Below are 23,242 nucleotides of genomic sequence, written 5' to 3'. Positions count from 1 at the left end.
AGTTCAGTTGCTCTTCGGTAACCTTTCTCCAGTTTCTTCCTTTGGTTTTGGTGCCTTGGGTTTGCCGACGGTCAAGTGGATGCAGTGGTGGATGGCCCAGGGTGGTTGCGTTGTGTGGCTGAAGTGAACGCTGTTGCCTGCAGCGAAGAAGGGGTCGAGGGTGTGTCCCACTCTGTGTGTAGGTCTGGTGACAAGTTGGTTGAGTCCGATGTTGGCGAGGTTGTCCCGGAGAATAGTGGAGTTGGGTTTGCTGGGGTTGTCGAGGTGGAAATTGAGGTCTCCAATGAGTATGTAGTTCATTGATGCAATGGTGTGGGGTGCGATGAAGTCTGTGATGGTGGTGGCGAAGGGTGTCCGGGGGCCAGGGGGTCTGTAGACGAGGGTTCCTCGGTGTGTGGTGTTGGGGCTGGTCTGGGTCTGGAAGTGCAGGTGTTCGGCCAAGGGAAAGATTGGCCTGTAGGTAGTGAGGCGGAGGGTGTTCTTGCGTGCGATGGCAAGGCCCCCTCCGGGTGGTTGGGGCGGTCCTTCCTCTGGATCTTGTATCTGTCCGGAATGGCGGTGTTGATGTCGGCGGCGGAGATGGCGTTGGTCCATGTCTCCGTGAAGAAGGTGATGTCGGGCTAAAGGAAGTCGAGTAGGTTTCAGATTTCTGTGGCGTGTTTGTGTACAGAGCGCACGATGAGGAGGAGTGTGGTCTGTGCAGGTGTCGCCGGTGACGGTGGTCGGGGGGGGGTGGTGAAGGTCTGACAGCAATGGAGGCAGGAGAACTTCCCATGGCTTGAGTTCGGCGAGGCCTGTTTGCAGCCTTTGAGTCTCCCTGGGTTGAGTGCGAGGAGGGCGGCATTGTCGTAGTGGTGGGAGGTCCTGGATCCAGGGTTCCTGGCGCTGGTCGTGGTTGGGTGGTGGACGGGCGCAAATTGGCTTGCCTTAGGCACGCCTTTGGTGCACCAGTGGCGCAACTGCGCAACGGCCGCCATTAACTAGGGAAGGGGGTGGGACTAGAGGTAGACGGGGTGGGAGTGGGGGCTATGTCGGGGGGAGGGGCTGCAGTGACAGCAGTGTCAGGAAACTTGCTTAAACATAAATAAAAATAAGGAATGAAATAAGTCAGGAGGAATGCGGGGATATTAAATAAATAATAAACCTTCGAGGCTGGAGCGGGCTGCCGGCGCGAACCCTTCCCAGGGGAGGACTCATGACTGCGGCGAAGACGTGGAGCTGCTGGGGAGAGTGCTGACTTGGACCGGAAGTTTTGGTAACATTTATTTATTTATTGAGGCAATTGTATGGAAATGAATATATAAACAAGTATGTGAGCTGGTGCGAATCCAAGACACAATATGACAAAAATAGAGCTCCTGTGAAGGCCATGGAAGTCATACAATGCGTAAATACATAGTCCACAAACAAATTTAAACGTCTAAGGAAGACCCCCGTCTTTAGAAAATAGTGGAACTACTGGGGAAGGAAAGATATGGGTGGGAGCAAGTATGTGGAAGAAAGGCATAGGAGTCAGCCTTCCTTATGCAGTACTGACTTTCTTCCAGTCCGAATCAGCGCATTCTATTTGACGCCAACTCATCAACCCTTCGAGGGCACCACAGTGTCAACAGCGCAGCTTGACGACAACGCATTACCTTCATCACCTGAAAGTCGACGACAATGCACATCTCCACTGCGTGACTCAAAACCAACACATTGCTTACATCCTTCAGACCAACGCACCACCGTCGACCACTCCTTGCTGCTTGCTCATCGACATTGACACTTCCTCTGTGAAGGCAGGGTCAGATTGGTAACACGGGCACTCGGCAAATGGCAGAAGGGCCGGTAGCCGAGTTCAAGCTGTGGGCTGTTTTTTGGGCATCTGTGCTGTTAGGATGCCACCAGTGGCCCAGTGGGTGCCCTTTCTAGAGGCAGATGCGCAGAGGTATCACTCCCTTTCTCTCGCTGGGCTGGCCCATTAATGTATGCTGATTGAGCGGGGGCAGGGGACCTGAGCAGAAGGGTTTTCATTTGCATTCATGTGTGCCTCAGCAGTGTGAACTAATCTGTGAAGTTAATAAAACATGTCCTCCACCCCTTTCTTTTCATAAAACTTTCTGAAGCAGTGTTTTGCGGAAAGGCAGTATGCAAATGTGGGCCACTTTTCTTTGGTGTGCCTGGGCCTATTTTTGATCCCAATCGAACCCTGTGTGAAGGTACTGTTTGCAGTGGGCCCTGCGTGGCTCCTGCACATGATCCATGCTCCATCGCAGTCGGCTTGACTTTTCAGATTTGACCCGGTCCAGCATGACCAGATAGCTCCGGTTAGTGCTTTATGTTTCTAAGCTCTATATTTCAAGATCTTCTTAAACAATTTGTAACTCCAATTCTACAGATCAGATATTTGTTGTTTTAGTCTTGTATTGTTTATTAAATTAATTTCTATTTTTCTAACCCATTGTGGATTATTTTGGGGTGGTGTTTTTTACTGTTTTACTGTATTAAGTGTTGCACAAATACTTTACACATTCCATCTTAAATTGAGCCTGACTGCTCTGTGCCAAGCTACCAGAGGGTGGGCAAAGTTTAATTTAGGGTGTGTATCTGACTTACCATGACTAGGATTGTGGTTCCTGCTTGGACCGGGTGCATACCTCTGCCAACCAGAAACCCAATTTCTAACATTGGTAGGATAGGATTTGTGTTTGTGCAGTGCTTTACAGTAGTTTGGTGTACACTGCCATCCACATTTTAAAGATCATTTCAACTTATTTTTGCCTTCCTTAGTTTTTTATTTACTTTTCCCCCCTTTTCCAAATGTAAATTCCCTAAACCTTTGCTTGTTGCACCCTGGATGCCTTCAATCTCGATACCCTCAGCAGGTTTTTGGTCCTGTTGTCCTCCCACTTAGTAGGAGGGCAGATCTGTCCTTCAGGATCACAGATACCTCTTCCTGGGCGCTGTGGCATTGGGCTGGCTGGTGAGCTGCTACACATTGACCAGGACTTTGCTTTTCAGTGCCTGCGGACTGTAGGGAGATTGTTGGCAATTTACGAAGGGTTGGAATTCTCCCGGCGTTCTTGAAAGCTGTAGAATGATTCGCTGGACACACTTGTCGAGACTTGGCGCAGGCTTAGTGCCAGAAGTACACAGAAACTCTTCAGTTCTCGCTTTACTCACAGCTTTTCTTATTCTCTTCGTCTTGATCCATTGAATCTAAGTTCCTGGTATCAGGGGTGCCACCTAAATACTTAATTTTGGGGTGTTAATGGGAGTGACAGGTAGTAGCCAATGGGCTACTGACATTTAGTATGACTACACCTTCTATATAACCACTTCCTGTGGGATGTGGGCATAACGCAGACCTAGTGAGCCCAATTCCACCAAAAATCAAGATGGTGGAATTCTGTTTTTAGTTTTCATATCAGAGAGCCCACCTAAGGGGTGGTACTAGCCTGATGGTGAACACGCCTCCTAACTTGCTAATTTTCCCATCTGTCAGGGAGCCAAATAGGCCCAGGGAAGGTGTTGGTATTTTCCCTGTCTGGGGGAAGACGAGGCCACATATCAAAGGCAGTAGAAGCCTTTGAAGCTTCCCAACCTGATAGGCTAATGCTAACCATCCGATTCTGGCGGAGGTGATAATACTCCCAGAGCAGGCTTTGTTTCTGACCTCAGAGAGAGCCGTCTCTCACCTCCCGGGGGTCAGAAACACATCTGCGGTGGCAGGCTAGTCAAGACCAGTTAGTCAGCACACTAATAGTCTGTAGGTTTTCACCAACACATCTAAGGTTCCCTCTGGGTGCATGTATTAATAAATCAATCACTGGAATCAGTATGGCTTTATTAATACAAGGTGTTTGATACCAATCATCTTTGTTTTCAGGGAGGCCATCATGTGACTGGGGTACTCGTAAGTACCAGTGTCCAGCACATGTATTTAAAAGGGATTTCCTGTTAACTTGCAATAGCTAAGAATGGAGATATCTCAGGGGCATATCTGCTCAGGTAGATAGGTCCACACATGTAGTAAAGTGCACCCTGCCATTGGGATGAAAGGCCTGTTCTGGGGGGGGGGGGGGCTTACCAATACTGCATGCAGTGTCTGCAGCATGGCACATAGGAGGTGTGCCATATCATTTCTCTGCATGCATCCTGCAATGGCAGTTTGCATCTTAGGGTGGCACAGTACATGCTGCAGCCCATAGGGACCCTTTTTAGTACATCATGCCATAGGTACCAGAGCTACCATTTACTAGGGACTTAGCAGGGGTGCTAAAGGTATTGCCAGTTGGGGAGAACAGGTGTACAGTTTAGGTAAAGAGATCTGGCACTGGGGACCTGGTTAACAGGAGCCCAGTTCACTTCTGTCAAAATTGTATCAGATATTAGGCAAGAAGTCGGGATGACCTTGTCAAAAAGAGGCACTTTCCTACAAGAATCGCACGCGAATTTGAGGGAAGCATGCGTGAGATAATTTCCCCAAATTGACTGTGCCTCCAGGTCCTTGACAGAAGTGCATTGATACTTAAACCATGAGTTTGTAGAGGGGCCATCACGTAGCATAAGGGGCCTAATGGCAGCTTTTAATGTTCCTGCCTTGCTTTTTAATCAGAGAGTAGTATTCTAAAACGTTTGTCTTACAGGCAAGGTCTTGTCAACCTAGGCCACATCGCATTCAAATTTGTCAGCGGGAGCAACTCTGAGGAAGATGAAACAACTTTCAAAATGTGTCGCACTGTGTAAGGTCTAAAGTGCGGGTGAAATGACCTGGAAAACACAGATGACCCTAGGCCATTGAATGAATTCATTTTGCTCTGGTTAAGCTCAGGATCGAATTTGCAGAAGGGTGATAGAGCTTTGTGCTGAGCCTGCAAAGAGCATATGCTACTGAAGTTCCTTAATGACTCCGCTTCGCCAATTGGTATCTGGTTGAGTCTTTCTCTATGAGTCAAATTTCCAAGTAGTTGTAGAATGCGGAGGATCCAAGTAAGCAATCGCCAGAGGTCCATGCTTTTTCTGAATTTTTTCAAGTATTTTCCGAAAATCATTACACTGTCGAACTAATAACTGGGAAAAATGTGATATAATAGCACTCCAGGAGACATGGGCACTGGAAGATTTCCCCCTGGCACAATACAAACGCTACATAGTCCCTGCAACAAAAACCAAAATTTATGGACGGTCAAAGGGGGACTTGCAGTTTTTATATCCACAGCACTAAAAATGGAATCCAAACAGATTGTTTCTTCACATCCAAATATTCAATTGATAAAACTTACTTCAGGGACTGTCGGCAGAAAAAATACCATCCTGCTGATCAATACATATGCACATCCGCTAGCACGGAAAAAAACTGCCCACAATGCCCAGCTGATCAGCCCAATTACAGATATAAGCAGTACACACCCCACATGGGACATGATACTGACGGGGGATTTGAATTCTAACCTAATATATACCCCGGATGACGACGAGAAGTTAGCAGCCGACAATATATACTGGAACGTTCCAAAGCAATATCAGCTAAAGAGATCAACACCGGACTCTGAAGGTCGACGACTGGTAAATGCCCTGGAATTGGAGAGTAAGAAACGGTAGAACGACAGATGATTTCCCACCAAAACACACATTTCACGGAGTAAAGACACGATCAAGACTGGATTATACAATCATCTCAGTAGCTCTGATGCCATTTCTTGCACACTTTTCCATAGAGTACACAACCAGGAGTGACCATTCCTACCAGCACATACATTTCAGGCTACAAATCGCCAAACATCAAGCGAACATGAAAATAGACGGAAGTATCCATACAATTGGCCTAAAACGCTTAAAATGGTCAAATGAAATGATAGATACACTTCAGACCAATTTAAAGATGATGATAACGGCTAGTGAACTAGAGGCCTCGAACAAAATCCAAGCTTGGGTAAAATTCACCTCGGATCTCACAACATTAATGTCAAGCAGACAACAACAGACTAAAAATCCAAAAAACAGAAATGAAATTAATCAAAAATCATCGGTTGTCCTGAGAGCCTTGAAAAGCGAACTCAAAAAAGCAATCAGGAGGCTAAAAACAACTTGCCACGACCAAGTAGCCTGGGACAATGTACGTCAGCTGAGGAAAAATGATTAAAAAAAGCAATGGGAAGAAAAAAGAACTAGCAACGATAAATTTTGGGCTGAATTGCTTTGTAGTGCTAAGAAAACTAACTTGAACACATTTTGGGAAATCATAAATAAACTACATAGGCCGGTGAATGTGTTATCGTCAAATATTCAAGAACATGAGTGGGCTACATTTCTAACCACAAAGTTTACAAAAATAGCAACCCATGACATGTTAGAGGCGAACACCAAGGAGCAATCTGAGGAAAAAAATACATCTGAAATTATCATAAAACAGGTCAGTGACACAAACAACTCAGGAGAGGACAGCAAGCGGTACATAAGAGAATAAAAGGCCCCCGGAGCAAAGCCAATGGACCAAAACGCCGGTAAAAAATGGCACCAACTTACCAAATGTAAAGACAAGCCAGTCGTCCATGCTAGCCGATGGAGTAATACGCATAATTAAGAAAGGTAGAGGAGACGGCGCTCCAGGACCTAATGAAATCTGACAAGCCATTTTTAAAAATGACCCATCTTTTTGGAGCAAGCACTTATTCAGGTATACAAAGAAATAGAGCTGCTAAACTGTTTTCCACCTAATTGGCATGGCTCGATACTTGCACCCATTTATAAAGGTGGAAATAGAATTAACCCGTCGAACTACAGGCTAATCGCCCTCCTGGACGTCGAAGCCAAATATCATGCTGTGGAGCTCGTGTTTGACGAGCTCTCAGCACCATGTACTCTTAAAGGGCAGCACTGCACTTACAGTGCTCAGGAATGGACCTGGGCACTGTAGGGGCACAGGGCTCCTGCTCCTGTGCCCACACCATTGGCATAAGGCACCCAGCTAGAGGGGTGACTGATGTATGCCATGGCAGTGTAGGTGATAGGCATGGCACACAGGGATGTGTGCCATGTCAACTTTGTTTTTGTCTTGCACCCAAACACTCAGCCTGCAAAGGCAGTGTGTGTGTGTACGGGTACAGGGCCTCTAAGGGTGGCACAAGGAGTGCTGCAGCTCTTAGAGGCCTTCCTTGGTCACAAAGCCCTGGGTACCTAGGGTACCATTTACCAGGGGCTGACACGTGGCCAGGGTTTGCCAATTTGGGTTTTGTTTGTTTTAGGGAAGAAACATAGGCCCTGGGCACCTGATTGGCAGGAGTCCAGGGCAGACTCAGTCAAAGTACATTCAGCAATTCAGCAAAAAGTGGGGGCATACCATGCAAGAAAGATGGCACTTTCTCACAGATTGGTCAAGCAGGATTTGTCACTGTGATATCAATGCACTAGGGAAAACCTACAGGAATTTGTCTACTCGTTCACACCTCATTCATGGCTGAGGACATGCTGGGAGTTGGCAGAGACTAGTGCTAATTGGCCTTCAGACATCTCAGGTAGGTAAAAGGGTAACTTTCTAAAAGGTAATTTTCCTTAAAATTTATTAAATTCCAGCTTCACCATTGAATTGGAATTTTAATGCCTATTAAAAATCCTGGTTTCATTATTTTTGTAGCTGGTGCCATACCAGAGTTAGCAGTATTAGTTGTTTGTTCTGCACTCTAATTTCTCCACAGAGGACAGCTAGGCCTGTCATAGCGGAAATAGCATAGTTGGGCCTTGTCACTGTAGAGCATAGTAATTTTCTAGCTGTCCCACTTTTAAATGACATTGCCTTGTGGGCTACAAGACCTACATGTGGTTACTTACTACAAATTGAAGGGAGTTCGTACCTATCAAAAAGTGTTATTTTGACCAATTTGACCATCTTTAAAGGGGGAGCATAGGTACTATCCTACATCCATCGCTGTCTGGCAAGAGAACTTGTCATTACACCAGACGCACAAGGCAGCAAACATGGAAAAAGCAAAAACAAGGAGAAATAAAGCATTTCTCCCCATTTCGCCAAGTTAAGACCAGGTTTTCCCTGGTCTTAGTTTTGGTGCTTCCGGTGTTGACGCTGCCCTTGTAAATAGGGGGCAGCGTCAAAATCAATGGGTGTTGTGGCGGAACGCCCACCGCAACACCCACTGCCCACCCCTTTCATGCTTATCATAGCGTGAAACTGGGCCATATTTGCAAGGCAGCTTTAAGCCACATTAAGTGGCTTAATGCTGCCTTGTAAATAAGGCAAAGCACCTATCGCCACGGAAGCATCACAAAAAGTGACTTTTACGTGGCGATTAGGGCTCGTAAATATGCCACCTACTTTCTTTATTTTACTGTTCTGTAAAGGCCATCGGTCATGTTTGAACAATACATTAAAAAATAGACTGCATACCCACCAGTGAGTCACGCTTGCATTGTGCACATGTGATCACGCAGTGGCTATTTTGGAACAGCAAAAAAGTCTAATACCACCTCCATGTGCTAACATGCATGTACATGATGCATGTGTCGTGAGGCACTGAAAACCTATTGCCTTTGCCCATGATTGTTAGCAATATAATATTGAATATTTTAGTGTTCCTGTTAACATGTGAGATTTCCTAGAGGTCCACATGGATGCTCTCATGGTAGGTGAAAGAGTTTTATTCTATTCTGTCTCATGCCTTTAGATGGAGGCCTTGGATCTTGAGTTTAAGTTCTATTCCATTCAGCAGCACCTCAGGGTTAGTTGTGCCCTAACTCAGCTACATGCTTTGTGCAAATGGACCATGTGCACCTCTTCTCTCATATGGTGCTCACCACATAAACAAGTACAAGCAAAGAAGGTGCTGAACTTACTGTGTCATTGCTGACTAGAGGGCACAAGTCAAAATGTGTTTCATTTTGAGTTAATTCTACGCTTGCCTGCAGCTTCTGACACTCCCGCCGTGAGGGGAACGGCTTTCTTACTCCAGCCTACCTGTGCAGCGCCGTGAGGGCAATGGCCGGAACAACACCGCAGCTTTCCCCCCACTGCCAAAGACTCCATATCCCAGGTGCCCCGGGGACCATCGGCGCACCCGGGACATCACCGCCTGCGGCCGGAGGTGCTATTAAACACCGGAACGCTTCCCGGCCCGCGGGACGCGCGCGGGTAGTGCCGGGCTAAGCCCGGGCAAAGGGCGGGCCGTCTGTGGCTGTCAGGGACTGAAGGAGGCTGGGCCGGGACACCCTTCTAAGCCCGTTTGGAGGAGACCATATGAGCCTTGAGACTCCGACATATGTGGTAACCTCCAGGATTGACATTGATCAGTCAAAGTTTGCCCCGAAAATCTGTCTCTTATTATAAGAAATCTTTCTTGGGGGCGTGTATTTTATCTTATTATTATTACTTTGCTTCTCTTTTAATTGTTTTTTTTAACTTGTGTAAGACAATCTATTATTGTCTTTTTCTAGGTGGATATTTTTGTCTAAGCCTTTATGATGAGTAGTAAGGGCATAAACAGTAAGCCCTCTGCTGTCCGCCCAATGACTAGACAATTAGCAGCAACAACTCAACCACTCCCGAGCCTCACAGCCATTGATAAAATGCTCCAAAAAACAATAGGGGTTGTGGCAACGGCCATAGAAAACACTGAAAGGCGTCTCTCGATTACCCCTGTTATACCCCCCTTCACATCTTTGGGGGACTGTTCTGTAGCCACAGCCAACCCTATTGATTTTACGTCATTTCTCATGCCCTCATTCTCTGATCTACCTTGTGCTCAGATTGAGCCTGACGTAAACGTTTCAATAGAGGTTCCTCTGTCTCCACCTCCCTTGACACGCATTAAGGCTCTTAAATCCAATGTTAGAGCGAAAAAGTCGAAATTTGTTAAAAATTCGGCCAAGAAAAGAGCACTAACACCTGTTCTTGTACAACCTGAACCTAGCTCTCTTTCCCCTATCATAGGACCCCCTGTCTGGGCTACTCATTTAATAACTGATCTCCAGACACGCATGGAACAGCTTATCAATAACCAATTTAAATCCTTGTCTACGAGGATTGATAAGCTAGTTTCATTGATATATAATAAAGGCCTTGGGAGAGCTCAGCCAAACTCTGTGCTGGGGGATCTCGCCACTACAGGCTCCTCAGGAGTAACTAAGCCTGCTGTTAAAGGCCCAACTCAAGGTGTCATGCCGAAACCTATTTCAGCGCCGAGCGCCTCTGGTTTAACCATTTGTTCTAATTTGCCTTTAGCTGTAACAGGCCCGAAACAGTTCGGCTTACATTCTATATCAAAAACTCCCGGTACCCAGAGCATCGAGCCGGGTAGGTCCCCACTTAATCCTCCCCGGAAATCTGGTGTAAATGGATCATTAAAACATCCTCCTCGCCCCCAGTTACCCCCAGAGGCATCACAGGAGTACCTGAACTGGTTGGCGAACGAGGGGAAACTTTCCCCGAGATAAAGAATAAGATCATCTCCTGGCTAAGCAGACATAGACCCTTAATGGAGGCTGGTCAGAGGGAGATCTTATTTGCACATAGAGTTAACTGGTTGGGGACTAGACTCAAAGACATCTGTGGTGATTGCGTAATTGTTAACTTCAGGGATCCTAGAGTAGCTGAACACATACTAGCAAATGGAGGGCCTCCTAACACTGGCACGATTAACACTTGCCACCTGGGGTATTTTTATTCTCGAATTTTAATATCGGGAAGGTCGGATCCATCCTTTTTCCACCATGGTGGTAATGAATTTGATTACAATATCTCAGTGGGCAATAGATATAGTGCATTGAGTAATGTAGATTGACTGCCAGTGCCATCGCGTGCAGACGGAATGGCTCCGAATTGGCCTGGGAGTCATGTTGTGGAGGGCTTGAGCATAGAGGAGGGGTCCCTCAAGGAGGTCTCTAGAGCTAAAGTGGGTAGTACAATTATTTTTCCCCATTTTAAAAACCCTGGCTCAAGAGGAGGTGGAAAGGTGTTGGAACAAATAGTTCCTCCACCTCCCAGTGCCCCGATAAGGAATAATCATGTGGGGACCAGGATACTTAGTTGGAATATCGCAGGACTAAATAATAAGGCTGATGATGCTAGGTGGAGGGATTGCTTAATGGAGTGTGATATTATTGGGTTGCAGGAAACTTGGGACTCTAATAACACATTTCATCTGGATGGTTATACAGCTTATAGGTCCTCGGCAATTGCTTCCCCTATGAGGAGGGCTAAGGGTGGGCTATTGACCCTGATTTCTTTAAAAATTGAGGGCACTCACAATAAGGTGGAGACCGGCTCACCTTATTGTTTGGCTGTACAAATCTTAACCAGTGTTGCGGGCACTTGGCTTATTGTCAATTTTTATAATTCTTTTGAAAAAATCTTCTTCAAATGAACATTTAGTTAGATTACATGATTTTTTGGAGTCATATAATAGAGAAAATCAAAACTGTTATTCCGTTTTTGTGCTGGGTGATTTTAATGTTCATTGTTGTAAAGAGAAGTGTCATGTATGGGATAGCTTGGGACCGATCGGCCAAGTGAATATACATTTTGAGCACTCCCCACAAGGACTTTATCTGGAGGAATTGGTGGCAGATTATGATCTGATTTACCCAAAGTTAACTGATGAGGAATTGTTAGTTCCAACTTTCAAAGGTAAGGGTATAGGGTCAATCATTTATTATATTTTTATAAGTACTGTATTGGTAAACAGGGTAAGTGGGTACTGTGTATCCTGGTCTACTTTCAGTGACCATAACCCTGTCATATTGACCCTGGTGGGCGACCTAAAGAAAAAGGAAAAACCAAGAACAGTGGGTAATTTAGAAATACGCCCCACAGATAAAGCGCGCCGTTTAAAATGGTCCCGGGTAGTGCCCCAGGAGTTTTATGCTAATTTACTGGTTAAGGTTGGAGATGAAATGTCCATTTGTTTGACAGAGGATAATGTGGACAAGATAGTTTTGGTGGCATACTCCAAAAATGTTGCACAAATTGATAGGGACCTTAAATTGCCACGTAAAGGTCAAGATAGGGTTGGGGAAAGATGGTTTGATCATAATTGTTCTGTAGCCCATCGGAAGTTGCTGGCTGCATTGAAATCCACTCCATTGGATAAACCAGCTATAGCCGGTCTAAGGAAAACATATAAACTGGCCATGAAGAACCGGAAAAGGGAAATTAGGGAGGAGGCCTGGAATGAGCTCTTATCTATTGACGTTCTCAATAATAGTGCAAAATTTTGGGCAGTGGTAAATAGACCCTTTTTCCAGGACTCCTGTAAAAGCGAGCTTGAATGTGGCATCCAGGAACAGGTTTGGTACAACCACTTTAAACTAGTCTATGAAGGGGAAGAGTCTTGTGTTAACTCTGACCTTAACATAGAGGAGTATACTTTGTCGATCACTGAGTCAGAGGAGTCCGAGGCAATAAGGCAGATGACGAGTAATAAGGCCCCTGGACCGGACGGCGTGCCGGCAGACCTGTTTAAATCTGACATCAAGACATGGTCAAAAATATTGTATAATGTTTTCATTAATGCCTGTCAATTGGGTCTGCCAAAAACGTGTTCGGAGTCCATTATAATTCCTATCTTTAAGAAAGGCAAGAGAGGGGCCCCAGCTGCTACCGCCCAATATCTCTTATTGATTCTTCAGTGAAGGTACTTGGAAGGGTGGTGTTAAGTCAACTCACAGGATGGCTTGAGGAAACAGAAACACTCTCAGTCCTGCAGTATGGTTTTAGAAAGGGCATGGGCATGTTAGATCAATATTTAAATCTACATTTATTGATCGGAAAATATACAGTTGCTAAGAAGGGTGCTCTTTACCTAGCGTTTATGGACCTGTCATCGGCCTTTGACCGAGTGAAGAGGTCCAAACTCGGGACTATGCTCCTTAATTTGGGAGCTGATAAAAACATCGTCCCTTTTCTCGCAGACCTACACAGGGATTTATCAGCCACTGTGAGGTACGATCAGACGGGCAATTGCACCGAAGGAATAAAAATTGTCAATGGCGTTAGGCAGGGGTGCATCCTGGCGCCTCTACTCTTTACGCTTTACATTAATAACCTGGATTTGATTTTAAGTGCTGGCTGTAAAGATATCCCTCGTGTAGGGAAACGCTTGATCCCGGCACTTCTTTATGCGGACGACGCTGCCCTTCTAGCTAGAACCGCGGTTGGATTACAATCACTTTTAAATTATTTTGCGGTCTTTATGAGATCCCTTGACCTTTCTGTAAATTTTTCTAATTCCCATGTAATGGAAATTGGCTGCAGGACCACAATGGTGAAAACCTTTTACTGCGAAGGGAACATATTAACCAGGGTATCTACGTTCCCGTACTTAGCGGTCTTATTTGATGATCAGGGCTCTTGGGGAACTCAAATTATAGCTAAAAGAAACGTCCTGACTAGAGCTACATCGGCTGTTTTAGGTTTTGCCCGCAAATTGGGAGCTAGACCAATGAAGGCCCTCTTAAAAATCTATAGAGCCAAATGTGTCTCCCTTGTAATGTATGGGGCTGACCTGTGGGGTTGCAGGAATGTGAAGGCCATCCAGGTGATCGAAGATAAGTTCTTTAGGAATATTTTATCTGTCCCACAATCAACAGCTAGCGACATTGTTCATCAGGAATGTGGAGTGGGTTTTGTTGAAGATTTAATTGCCATGGCACCGCTGTTAAAATGGATTGTCACCTGGTTAAACCCTGAATTAGGGCTAAATCGTGAAATCCTGAAAGATTGTTTGGCCCTTGATCATGGGTGTCGCATTCCCTGGCTTAAATATGTCCATAACTTGTCAGTAGAACTTGGCAGACCTGAAATATATAATTTTCCTGAAAAACTGCTGAGGGGAGATATAAAGTGGGTTAAAGATTCATATTTGCGAATAGCTGCAATGGCTGGAGAAGAAAGGGAGCTGGTAAAACCGACAGTAAGGGCTCATCAATTGCGGAAGACTACCCTGACCGTGGAACCGTATCTAGACATGGTTACAAACCCCAATCACCCATTTCGACTGGTTAGATTCAGATTAGATCAATTTCATTTTCTTTTAGGTGAATCGCCAGGCTGGAAGAGGTTGGAAGATCTTGGGGTCTGCTCATGCGATGATTTTCCTGTTCAGGATACCATGCATTTTATTTTTTTTCTGCGAACATCTTACTGGTATCAGGAAGCGCTTCATTCTCCCAATTTTAGTTAATAAGGGCTTCGTGCAAGTTAAGCCAGCTCTCCTTTACCTGCAGTTATTGTCGAATGTGTGGGAAGTCTTTAATGTTGCTAGTTTCCTTTCTGCAGCAGTAAAAATTATAAGGAAAATAAATCAAGCCTAATCTGTCTAAAACTTGTAATCTGAATTAACTGAACTTATTTTGTGTTTTTTTTTGTAATTCATTCAAAATATGTTTGTTAACCTTTGTATATAGTCTTATATGTAAATCATGGTTTTTATCTTTTTTAGTGACAGAATATGTCTTTTAGTATGCTTTTATGGTTTTGCATAAACCGAATAAAGTAAATTTGATTGATTGATTGAGTTAATTCACCCCAGTATGCAGTGGTTAAACTGAGGAAGGAATGGGATAAAAGGGCAGCAGCTGAAGCAGCAGTGCTGAAAAGTACAAAGATGGGAATCACCTCAGTTGTAGCTGGAATGATTCTGAATGTTGCCTCTCAGTTCTGTGGCCCTTGAATCTCTGCATCAACAGTGAACTCCTCTGAGACTTGCAATATCCCTATAGAGTGTCATTTTGTCTAATCCAACTATATTTTGCATCTCCAGGAACCCAGAGGGACACTGTTTACCTGGTCTGTGCTCCACATGGCTCTGCGTTGAGTGTTTCACTACATCCTCACTCAAAGAAGACAGCTTGAATCAGTGAAGGACAGTGACTTCCCATCAGGGATGCTGGGCATCTTCTCCTCCGAGGCCTCTCCTAGGCGTAAACAAAGCCTCGACCGATGGATCCTCATAGGTAAGAGAAACCGGGGCTGCTACAGATTAGCAAGAGATAGTTCATGGGACTGTAACACCCTGGAGCTACCAGTCCTGTTAGTAATACAGCACTCCAGTGCTCCCAGGTGTATGTACCTGTAGCTATCTTACATCATTGGCTATAACTGATTATGAAGCAATAGTTCACATAAATATTTGTAAACATGCATGTGTTGAGGAATTAGATGCCAAAATAAAATTCTAATCTGTTGACAGCATCAGGGCGCTGCTATTTTTCCATGTTAATTCAGTGTCTAGAATTTCCAATTGAATGAATGATTGATAAACATTGAGCAGAATTGAGGAGAGCATGGGGTATGATTGTAGAAGACTGGAAAGAAAAGGCATAAGATGAAGTTTGTCGTATGTTAATGTATCTAACTTCTCACTTTCCAATATAATGGAAACATATGTTTCTGAAATGTTTTAAAATTTGAAGAATTGCTACCAATACATTTAAAAAGTATTTTAGATGTTCTTTCTTGCCATTTATAACTCATGCTACTATATGTTTGACCCAGCATTGACAATGAAATCAGACACCTCCAGTCCAGTCCACAGATGCCTGAGTGCACTGAATCATTGGCCTGAGGGTCCAATATTTATGCCTGGAGCCAGCTTTGAAGTGGGAGAAACGTCTAGACATCCCCACCACAGCTGGTTCTGGAATTTCTATCCCTCCCCTTCCCAGGCTCCTAGCGATTTGCTGTGACATTAGCCTGGCGTCAAGTGCTTTGTAAGTGCGCTGAGGCAGCTCCTTTGAAATGTACCTGGGGCCTAGAACAGCTCCGCCCCTCGCATCCTAAAAGGATGACCCATCCTGACAACTTCTAGTCTACTTCTGTCTCACTGTTTATGAGAATGAACATAAAGGCCAACTGTCATCTACATTTAGTCATGTGACCAAGGACACAGCATGCAGACACCAAACGGTTAGGACAAAAAAATGCCAACTTTCTGAACATCTAAAGTATACAAAAAAGTGATGGATGAAATGCTTGAATTAATCTCAGCCACTGGTAATATCTCGGGTCGCATCCTAATCCATTGTTACTTTGCACTACATGGCACCTCAATTCGGACCCACCTGTATGCAAATCAGTCTTGACCCTGCTCCAATGGGAACAGTTCAACCCAAACTGCTAAGCAAGGTCCTCCCTGAACCAGGACACACGCACCCAGTTTTGCCCTTGTTATGAGCTCATCAGCAGGGGATAGGTTCGTTCAAGTGACAATGTGCACGGCACCCACATCTCGTCATACCCGTCCCACTTAGGGTGACATACTAAAGTGAACAAAAAGTGATGGATGAATCGCTTGAGCCACTGGTAATCACTCGGGCCACATCCCAGTCCATTGTTACTTTGTATTTTGAGGTGGCATGGTGTGCAAAAATAATGATGGCTGTGATGCGGCCTGAGCCAGCAGCTATCCCTGCAGAACCACCTTTTGGGTCAGGCTACCTGTGTGTCATTACCAAGCTGTGCATAACAGTAGGTTCAATGCACAGCTTGCATATGTGTGCACTTGCATGTGCACACATATTCACGTGTAACCAGCCCCGAGCCCCTCTACCTAGCTGCACCACAGTGAACTTATCTTAAAAGGCAGGCACCAGTGGGTAGCATGCTCATTTCAATTATTGTGAACGAGAATCACATTTGCAATATACGCAGTTGTCAGCTGAAACTAGGAATAACTCGCCATTGCTCATGGGTACTCTAGCCTAGTAAACGGTGACTAGTGGCAATGGGCTCTGACCATTTGCTGGTTTTCTGCCACCATAGAGTTCCTACGCTGGCCTTCCCACATCAGGTTCACCCACCTAAATCAACAATAAGAACACCTCCCTTGACAGGGAACCAGACTGCACTTGTACTACGTCTGACGCATCCCCAGGACATTAGGAGCCTACATGGCCTGAGTAGTTCTAGGCCCACCTTTGCCCTGAGGCATGAAACACTGCTCTTACCACACTCTCCCTGGCAAGAGTCAGTGCCTCCGCACTGAAACCATCACTAAAACATGTCCCTGGGTCACCTGCTGTTCTCCTTAAGGAGAATACACAGCCCAATAACCTTACTAATCGAGGTCACTACCCCCTAAAGATGAAGACACAGATCCTTCACTGGACCTCTGACCCTCACCCACAGCAGTTACACTGGGGTCTATAGCTGCCACCATCCTTGCAGAATAACTGTGCCTTCTAAGTAAACAACAGCCCACTCAACACTCTGTGCTCCCCTGACAGAGAGTCACCTCTGGGTTGTCCAAGCCACAGGAACCACCTCAGGAACCCTAGCCAACCTGTCCATTGCGAGAACAGGGTTCATGTCCCCCACTTGTGCTCTCACAAGAACCCACCGGGTTAACTGGAAATGCCAGTGGGCACTGTATAGGCCATGCCCAAATTTGGGCCACTTCCCAGCCTCTAATCAGTCACGCTGGAAACCAACAAGGGACCCTGAAGATCCCCCTGTGAAATTTGAAATGTCACTCTGAAAGCACATATTGCTTCCTTCCACTTCACTCAGCAGAGCAGCCACCCTTACCTGCTGTGTCCATGCCTGGCAAACCAGGACTTCTGAGGAGACTCAGGGCCAATCCCCATGACTGGTACACCTAATGTGCACCAGGCAGGATTCTGCTAAAACAGAGACTGCAGTCTCCCCTTCTGACAGCTCAGAGTGGCAGCCCCAACAATAAGTGTCTAGCACCAACCTGTACTCATGCAAAAGGTCCCTTCACTCAGAATGCCACCACCCGGTCACCTTGTTGTGCCACTGCGGGCACACCCGCCATCAGTACCATCACACCGAAGGCTGTATCCACCAGTAAAAACAATGTCTGGCAAGCTCAGACAGTGATGCACATCAAGACTAGTACACCTAAAATGCATGAGGCAGGAGTCTGCAAAGGAAGACCCTCTGCAGCTTGTCCTTCTGACAGCTCGGAGTGACAATCTCTAACAGACATACTTCCCTCCCTCCAGATTGATGCCCAGAGTCCGCTCTAAGACTCTGCACAAACCGCCCACCTGGTTAGGTCTTGGTGGGCACCTCCATACCCTCCGTCTACAGAGCCTCTGTGCCCTGTCCTGGGGTCTTATCTCACAGGATCTACCTGAATGGACATCAGGCCGGGCATTGCCACAGCCACCACTTCAAGTTCTAGGTAAAAACCGTCTGTAGGTTGACATCCTTCACTGTACTTGGGCAGTCGACAACTCTACCCTGACATTTTAGGATCCACCAGTAACCCATATATATAGTGAGTCTTCCACCTCTCTCAGATCTCCTCAGGTTAAGCCAGTGGCCAACCTAGAAAAACTAGGGCACTCACTACCCACCCTAGGTCTCCTTAAGGGCTACCAATACACCTCTTACCTCAGGAACAATCCCCTTACTCGGCCACCTACCACTAATGGCCCACTGTGGACCATCCTTGGACATCTCCTTCTCTCCAACAGATGACCTATGAAGACAATAGGAAGAAAAAAATGTTCTTGCACCACCCTCCACCATGGGAGAATTTCTCAAGGACCACCCTACCCTCATGGTGGGAACTCATAGGAGTTGCCACTGACACCTGGTTACTCTCTTATCCCGGTAAAAGGGACATCCGATTTCACAGGTAAGTATACGGTGTTGTTTCCTAGTAAAGAGTGGTTACACAAATGAGAAGAGAGCTCTTAAAGTGGTTTTGGCCTGAAGCAATGGTCAGAAAATATCTACTAAAAGAATGATTTAGTGCGGTCACCCTTGCAGGAAATTTGCCTTGACAATAACAAACACAAGAATAATTTGAGCCCCTGCCCCCACAGTCACCTACTACCGCAGAAGAAGCAGGGCTCATCTCTACACCAAAATGTATGGTGTGGGTTCCTGTTGCAGTCCTTAAATCTTCCTCATACAGGTTTAGTGTCTGTAGTGTTGGGGTTCCAAGGACACCATGGCCCGGAACACTTTAATGGAAACAGTTCTACAAAAGCCCACCCTGCCAAAAATAAGAGATGTTCATAACAAACACAGTTAACATCAAGCATCAATGCCTTCACATGGCATATATGTGTGCAGGGGCTTTCCTTTCTCACATCTTGAGTTCACACAAACAAACTTTAAACCCTTTGTCAGAGCCTTGCGCTCGGATATATGCACATTTATTGATACGAAATGTGTGGTGAAACTGAACTTATCAAATATTGCCAGTGCGCACCGCTACTGCATACTATTGATCCCAGCACTGAACAACAACGTAAGAGTTTGGGTTAATAATTGTGCAAGATGTGAGTCCTGTGCACTTAAAAGGTCCACAATGATCGGCTTACTAGAAACCAAGTACCCCATTGTAGCACTTGACTCTCTCGGGCAGAGAAGCAGAGTTGTCCAAGGCCTTATCCGGGGAGGTGGCTTGGGCTAGTAATCTCCATTCACTTGCCTACAACAGTATTCAACAAATGATTTTCCAGTCAGTGCCTTTTTCTTTGAAACAGTAACAGTACATTCACTACACACACGCTTCTAAATCATACACATTGATTAACAAATATATACATCATGTCGATAAAAATACATCACTACACTGGCTACTGGTGTGAATTCACTACAATGGCTGCCGGTGGGATATCACTTCTGTTAGACCGGGCACTTTGGCGTGAGTCTCCCTTCCACTTTTATGTTGCTGTGCCTCACGTGTTTTGCTGGTGTTAGCTGCTCAGAGCACTGTGCCACTGCCAACCAGTGCCACAGTGCAAGTGCTCCCTGTATAAAATGTATATGTTGGTTGGATTCCATGATTGGCTTATTTGGTTTACTGTCAGACCCCAGTAAAGTGCACCAGGAGGGCCCAGGGCTTGTAAATCAAAATGCTGCTAGTGGGCTTGCAGCACTGGTTGTGCCACCCACAGAAGCAACCTTGTAAAATGTGTCTAAGGTCTGCCATTGCAGAACCTGTGTGCAGTCTGGTCCTGTCATGCTGACTGGGCAAGTGCACCCACTTGCCAGTCCCTAAACCTTCCCTTTACTTCATGTGAGTCACCCCTATGGTAGGCCCAAGAGCAGGGTGCATTGTAAGCATAAGGTAGGACAAACCCTGATTTGGGTGGCATGTCCTAATAGTGAATTACAGCTTTTTTCGTTTTTCACTATTGCAAGGCTACCTGTTCTCATAGGCCAAAATGGGCTGTCAGAATTGTTACATTCTATGATCCTAACAGATCCAGGGAATATGGTCAAAATTCGAGTTTAGTATGCCTGAACTCAGAATAATAAAATACATCTTTTAGTAAAGTTTATTTTAATATTCTGTGTTTGCAAATACCACTTTTAGAAAGCTGGTATTTGCTTGCCTATCCATTTCAGACCGCCTCTGCTATGATGTGTATCTGCTGTCTGGTTTCTGTGAGTGACAGGGCTGGGGAATTCCAGAGGGGCAGGGCTAGGCAGCCTGGTGGTGAATAGAGAGATTGACATCCAGATGGGTGGGAGGAGTGCACCTGGACTCTGAATAGGGTGGTGCTCTGCCACCACAATGCTGGCCTGGCTCCACCTCCTGTGGAGCGGCTGATGTCTCTGCCCTGCACCCTGAATAGAAAGTCAGAGTCATGTCAACAAAGTGCTCAGGAACTGGTTCTGGCAGGGAAAAGGCCCCTCTACCCCAGAGGAGCAAAGGAATTAGGGGTATAAGTATTGGGACCCTGCTCCCAAGAAATTAGATCCTGCTTGACAAGAAGAACCTCTGCCTGAGAAGAAGGAACTGGGCAAGCTGTAAGGAGGAGTACTGTCCCTGACCTGGGGGATTGGCCTGCAGTGGTTGCCTTGCTGCTGAAGGAGAGGAGAAAGACTACAAAATACTTTATTTCAACTTGTGCTTAAAAAGATCTCCAAGGGACTGAGTAGAGCTGGCCTCCTGTTAAGAAGTCCCAGGAACAAAAGGACTTCACCCCCATCTTCCCCTGAACTCTGCTGTGTGAGTTCTGCCCCTCCTAGAGTGCTGGAACCAGTTTTGGAGCCTCTGGGAGCTGTGCCTGCTGTGGGAAGCTGGCCAAGAATAAAGAAACCAAGATCTCCACTTTTTCACGCACAGCTGGCTTAGCGATAAAATTTCAGTCGCACCGCTCATTAGCGTGCAGAATTTGATCACTACCAGCCCAGATCCCCGCTCCGCCTGTTAGCGGGCAGAATTCTATCACTGCGAATATCGTCGCAGAGCCTGCTGCCGCTTAGCCAGATCAGCGCTGGAAAAATCATCGCCCCGCTCGTTAGCGGGCCGAATTTGATCGCTACCAGCCCAGATCCCCGCTCCGCCTGCTAGAGGGCAGAATTCTATCACTGCGAATATCGTCGCAGAGCCTGCTGCCGCTGAGCCAGATCGGTGCTGGAAAAATCATCGCCCCGCTCGTTAGCGGGCCGAATTTGATCGCTGCGGACATCGCCGCACCCCCATCCAAGATCCCCGCTCCGCCTGTCAGCGGGAAGAATTCTATCGCTGCGAACTTTGTCGCAGAGCCTGCCGCTGCTGTGTGAAATCGTCGCAGACCAAGCCCTGATCATCGCACCGCTCGTTAGCGTGAGTAATTTCATCGCTGCGAAAATCGTCGCAGACCCAACCAAGATAACCGGTGGTGAATTTGTCGCCCCGCACGTTAGCGGGACGAATTTGGTCGCATTGTGCCTTAGCGAGTAAATTTCTACCAGATAAGCTACACCTTGATGTTCAACGCTGAAGCACCGCTAAGAACTTTTATCGCATTCCCAGGTACTGTGGGTTAAAACTGACGCTAAGGTGAATGATTTTGTCGCTAACCTAAGAACTCTTTCTGAAATCATATTCTTGAACTGTGTATGTCATTTTTGTCGTTATTTGGTTTTGTGCTAAGTCCTTATATAAAAGATCACTATTTTTTATATAAATCTAATGTGGTGTCCATTTGTGGTGTTGTCACTGAGTTACTGTATATGGTCACAAATGCTTAACCTATAATGCTCTGAGATAAGCCTTGTCTGCTCGCGCCAAGCTACCTAGAGGGTGAGCAGGGGTTATTTTAGGAGTATACCCCCCTTTACCCTGACTAGAGTAGAGGGTCCCTGCTTGCCACAAGTACCTACCTGTGCCAACCAGAGATCCCCAAATCTAACAACTTCATTGGCTGCCGGTGTGACATCACTCCACTGGCTGACGGTGTGACATCACTACACGGGGTGCCGGTGTGACATCACTCCAATGGCTACCAGTATGACATCACTACACTGGCTGCAGATGTGACATCACTGCACTGACTACTGGTGTGGCATCACTACAATGGCTGCCGGTTTGACATCAAACCAGTGGGGCTGCCGGTGAGACATCACTAAGCTGGCCTCTGGTGTAACATCACTGCAATGGCTGTCGGTGTGACATCACTGCAATGGCTGCCAGTGTGTGACATCACAGCAATGGCTGCTGGTGTGCCATCAATACACTGGTTACTAGTGTGACATCAACACACTGACTGACAGTGTGGCGTCACTACAATGGCTGCTGGTGTGACATCACTATGCTGGCTACTGGTGTGACATCACTACACTGGCTGCCGGTGTGACATCACTACAATGGCTTCTGGTGTGACATCACTACACTGGCTGCAGGTGTGACATCACTAAACGGGCTGCCGGTGTGAAATCACTACAATGGCTGCGGGTGTGACATCAATACACTGGCTGCGGGTGTGACATCACTGAAATGGCTAGCAGTTCCACATCATTACTCTGGTTGCTGGTGTCAGATTATAAGTCTGCCTGACAGTGTATAACTTTGAAGATCCTATGTATCCCATCAGCTTCCCCCCTCCCATACACTCTGTTGAGACCAGTTGGTATATTCACATCCCCATCCTCTGACATCATGTATATTCCCATCCCCATCCTCTGACAAGAGGTATATTCCCATCCCCATCCTCTGAGATGAGGTATATTCCCATCCCCATCTCCTGACCTGAGGTATATTCCCATCCCCATCCTCTAACTTGAGGTATATTCCCATACCCATCCTCTGACATGAGGTATATTCCCATCCCCATCTCCTGACGTGAGGTATATTCCCATCTCCATCCCCTGACATGAGGTTTATTCCCATCCCCATCCTCTGAGATGAGGTATATTCCCATCCCCATCTCCTGACCGGAGGTATATTCCCATCCTCTGACTTGAGGTATATTCCCATCCCCATGCTCTGAGATGAGGTATATTCCCATACCCATCCTCTGACATGATGCATATTCCCATCCCCATCTCCTGACATGA

General features: G+C 46.1%; 1 protein-coding gene across 2 annotated transcripts in view; it reads left to right on the top strand.

Moving 5' to 3' along the window:
• The window catches only part of LOC146808729 (cell adhesion molecule CEACAM6-like), a 185,445-nt gene that overhangs the window by 13,074 nt on the left and 149,129 nt on the right, over positions 1-23,242 (top strand). For both annotated transcript variants that reach the window (XM_085615538.1, XM_085615537.1), the window contains exon 2: positions 14,751-14,943. In XM_085615538.1, the coding sequence (XP_085471664.1) occupies positions 14,874-14,943 (70 nt within the window). In that variant the 5' untranslated portion in view covers positions 14,751-14,873. The remainder of the gene's footprint in view (positions 1-14,750; positions 14,944-23,242) is intronic.

The sequence above is a fragment of the Triturus cristatus genome, chromosome 7 (genome assembly GCF_964204655.1).
Source record: "Triturus cristatus chromosome 7, aTriCri1.1, whole genome shotgun sequence".
Lineage (NCBI taxonomy): Eukaryota > Metazoa > Chordata > Amphibia > Caudata > Salamandridae > Triturus > Triturus cristatus.
The sequence above is the reverse complement of the archived record's forward strand: the minus strand, read 5'-3'. Positions and strand labels throughout refer to the sequence as shown.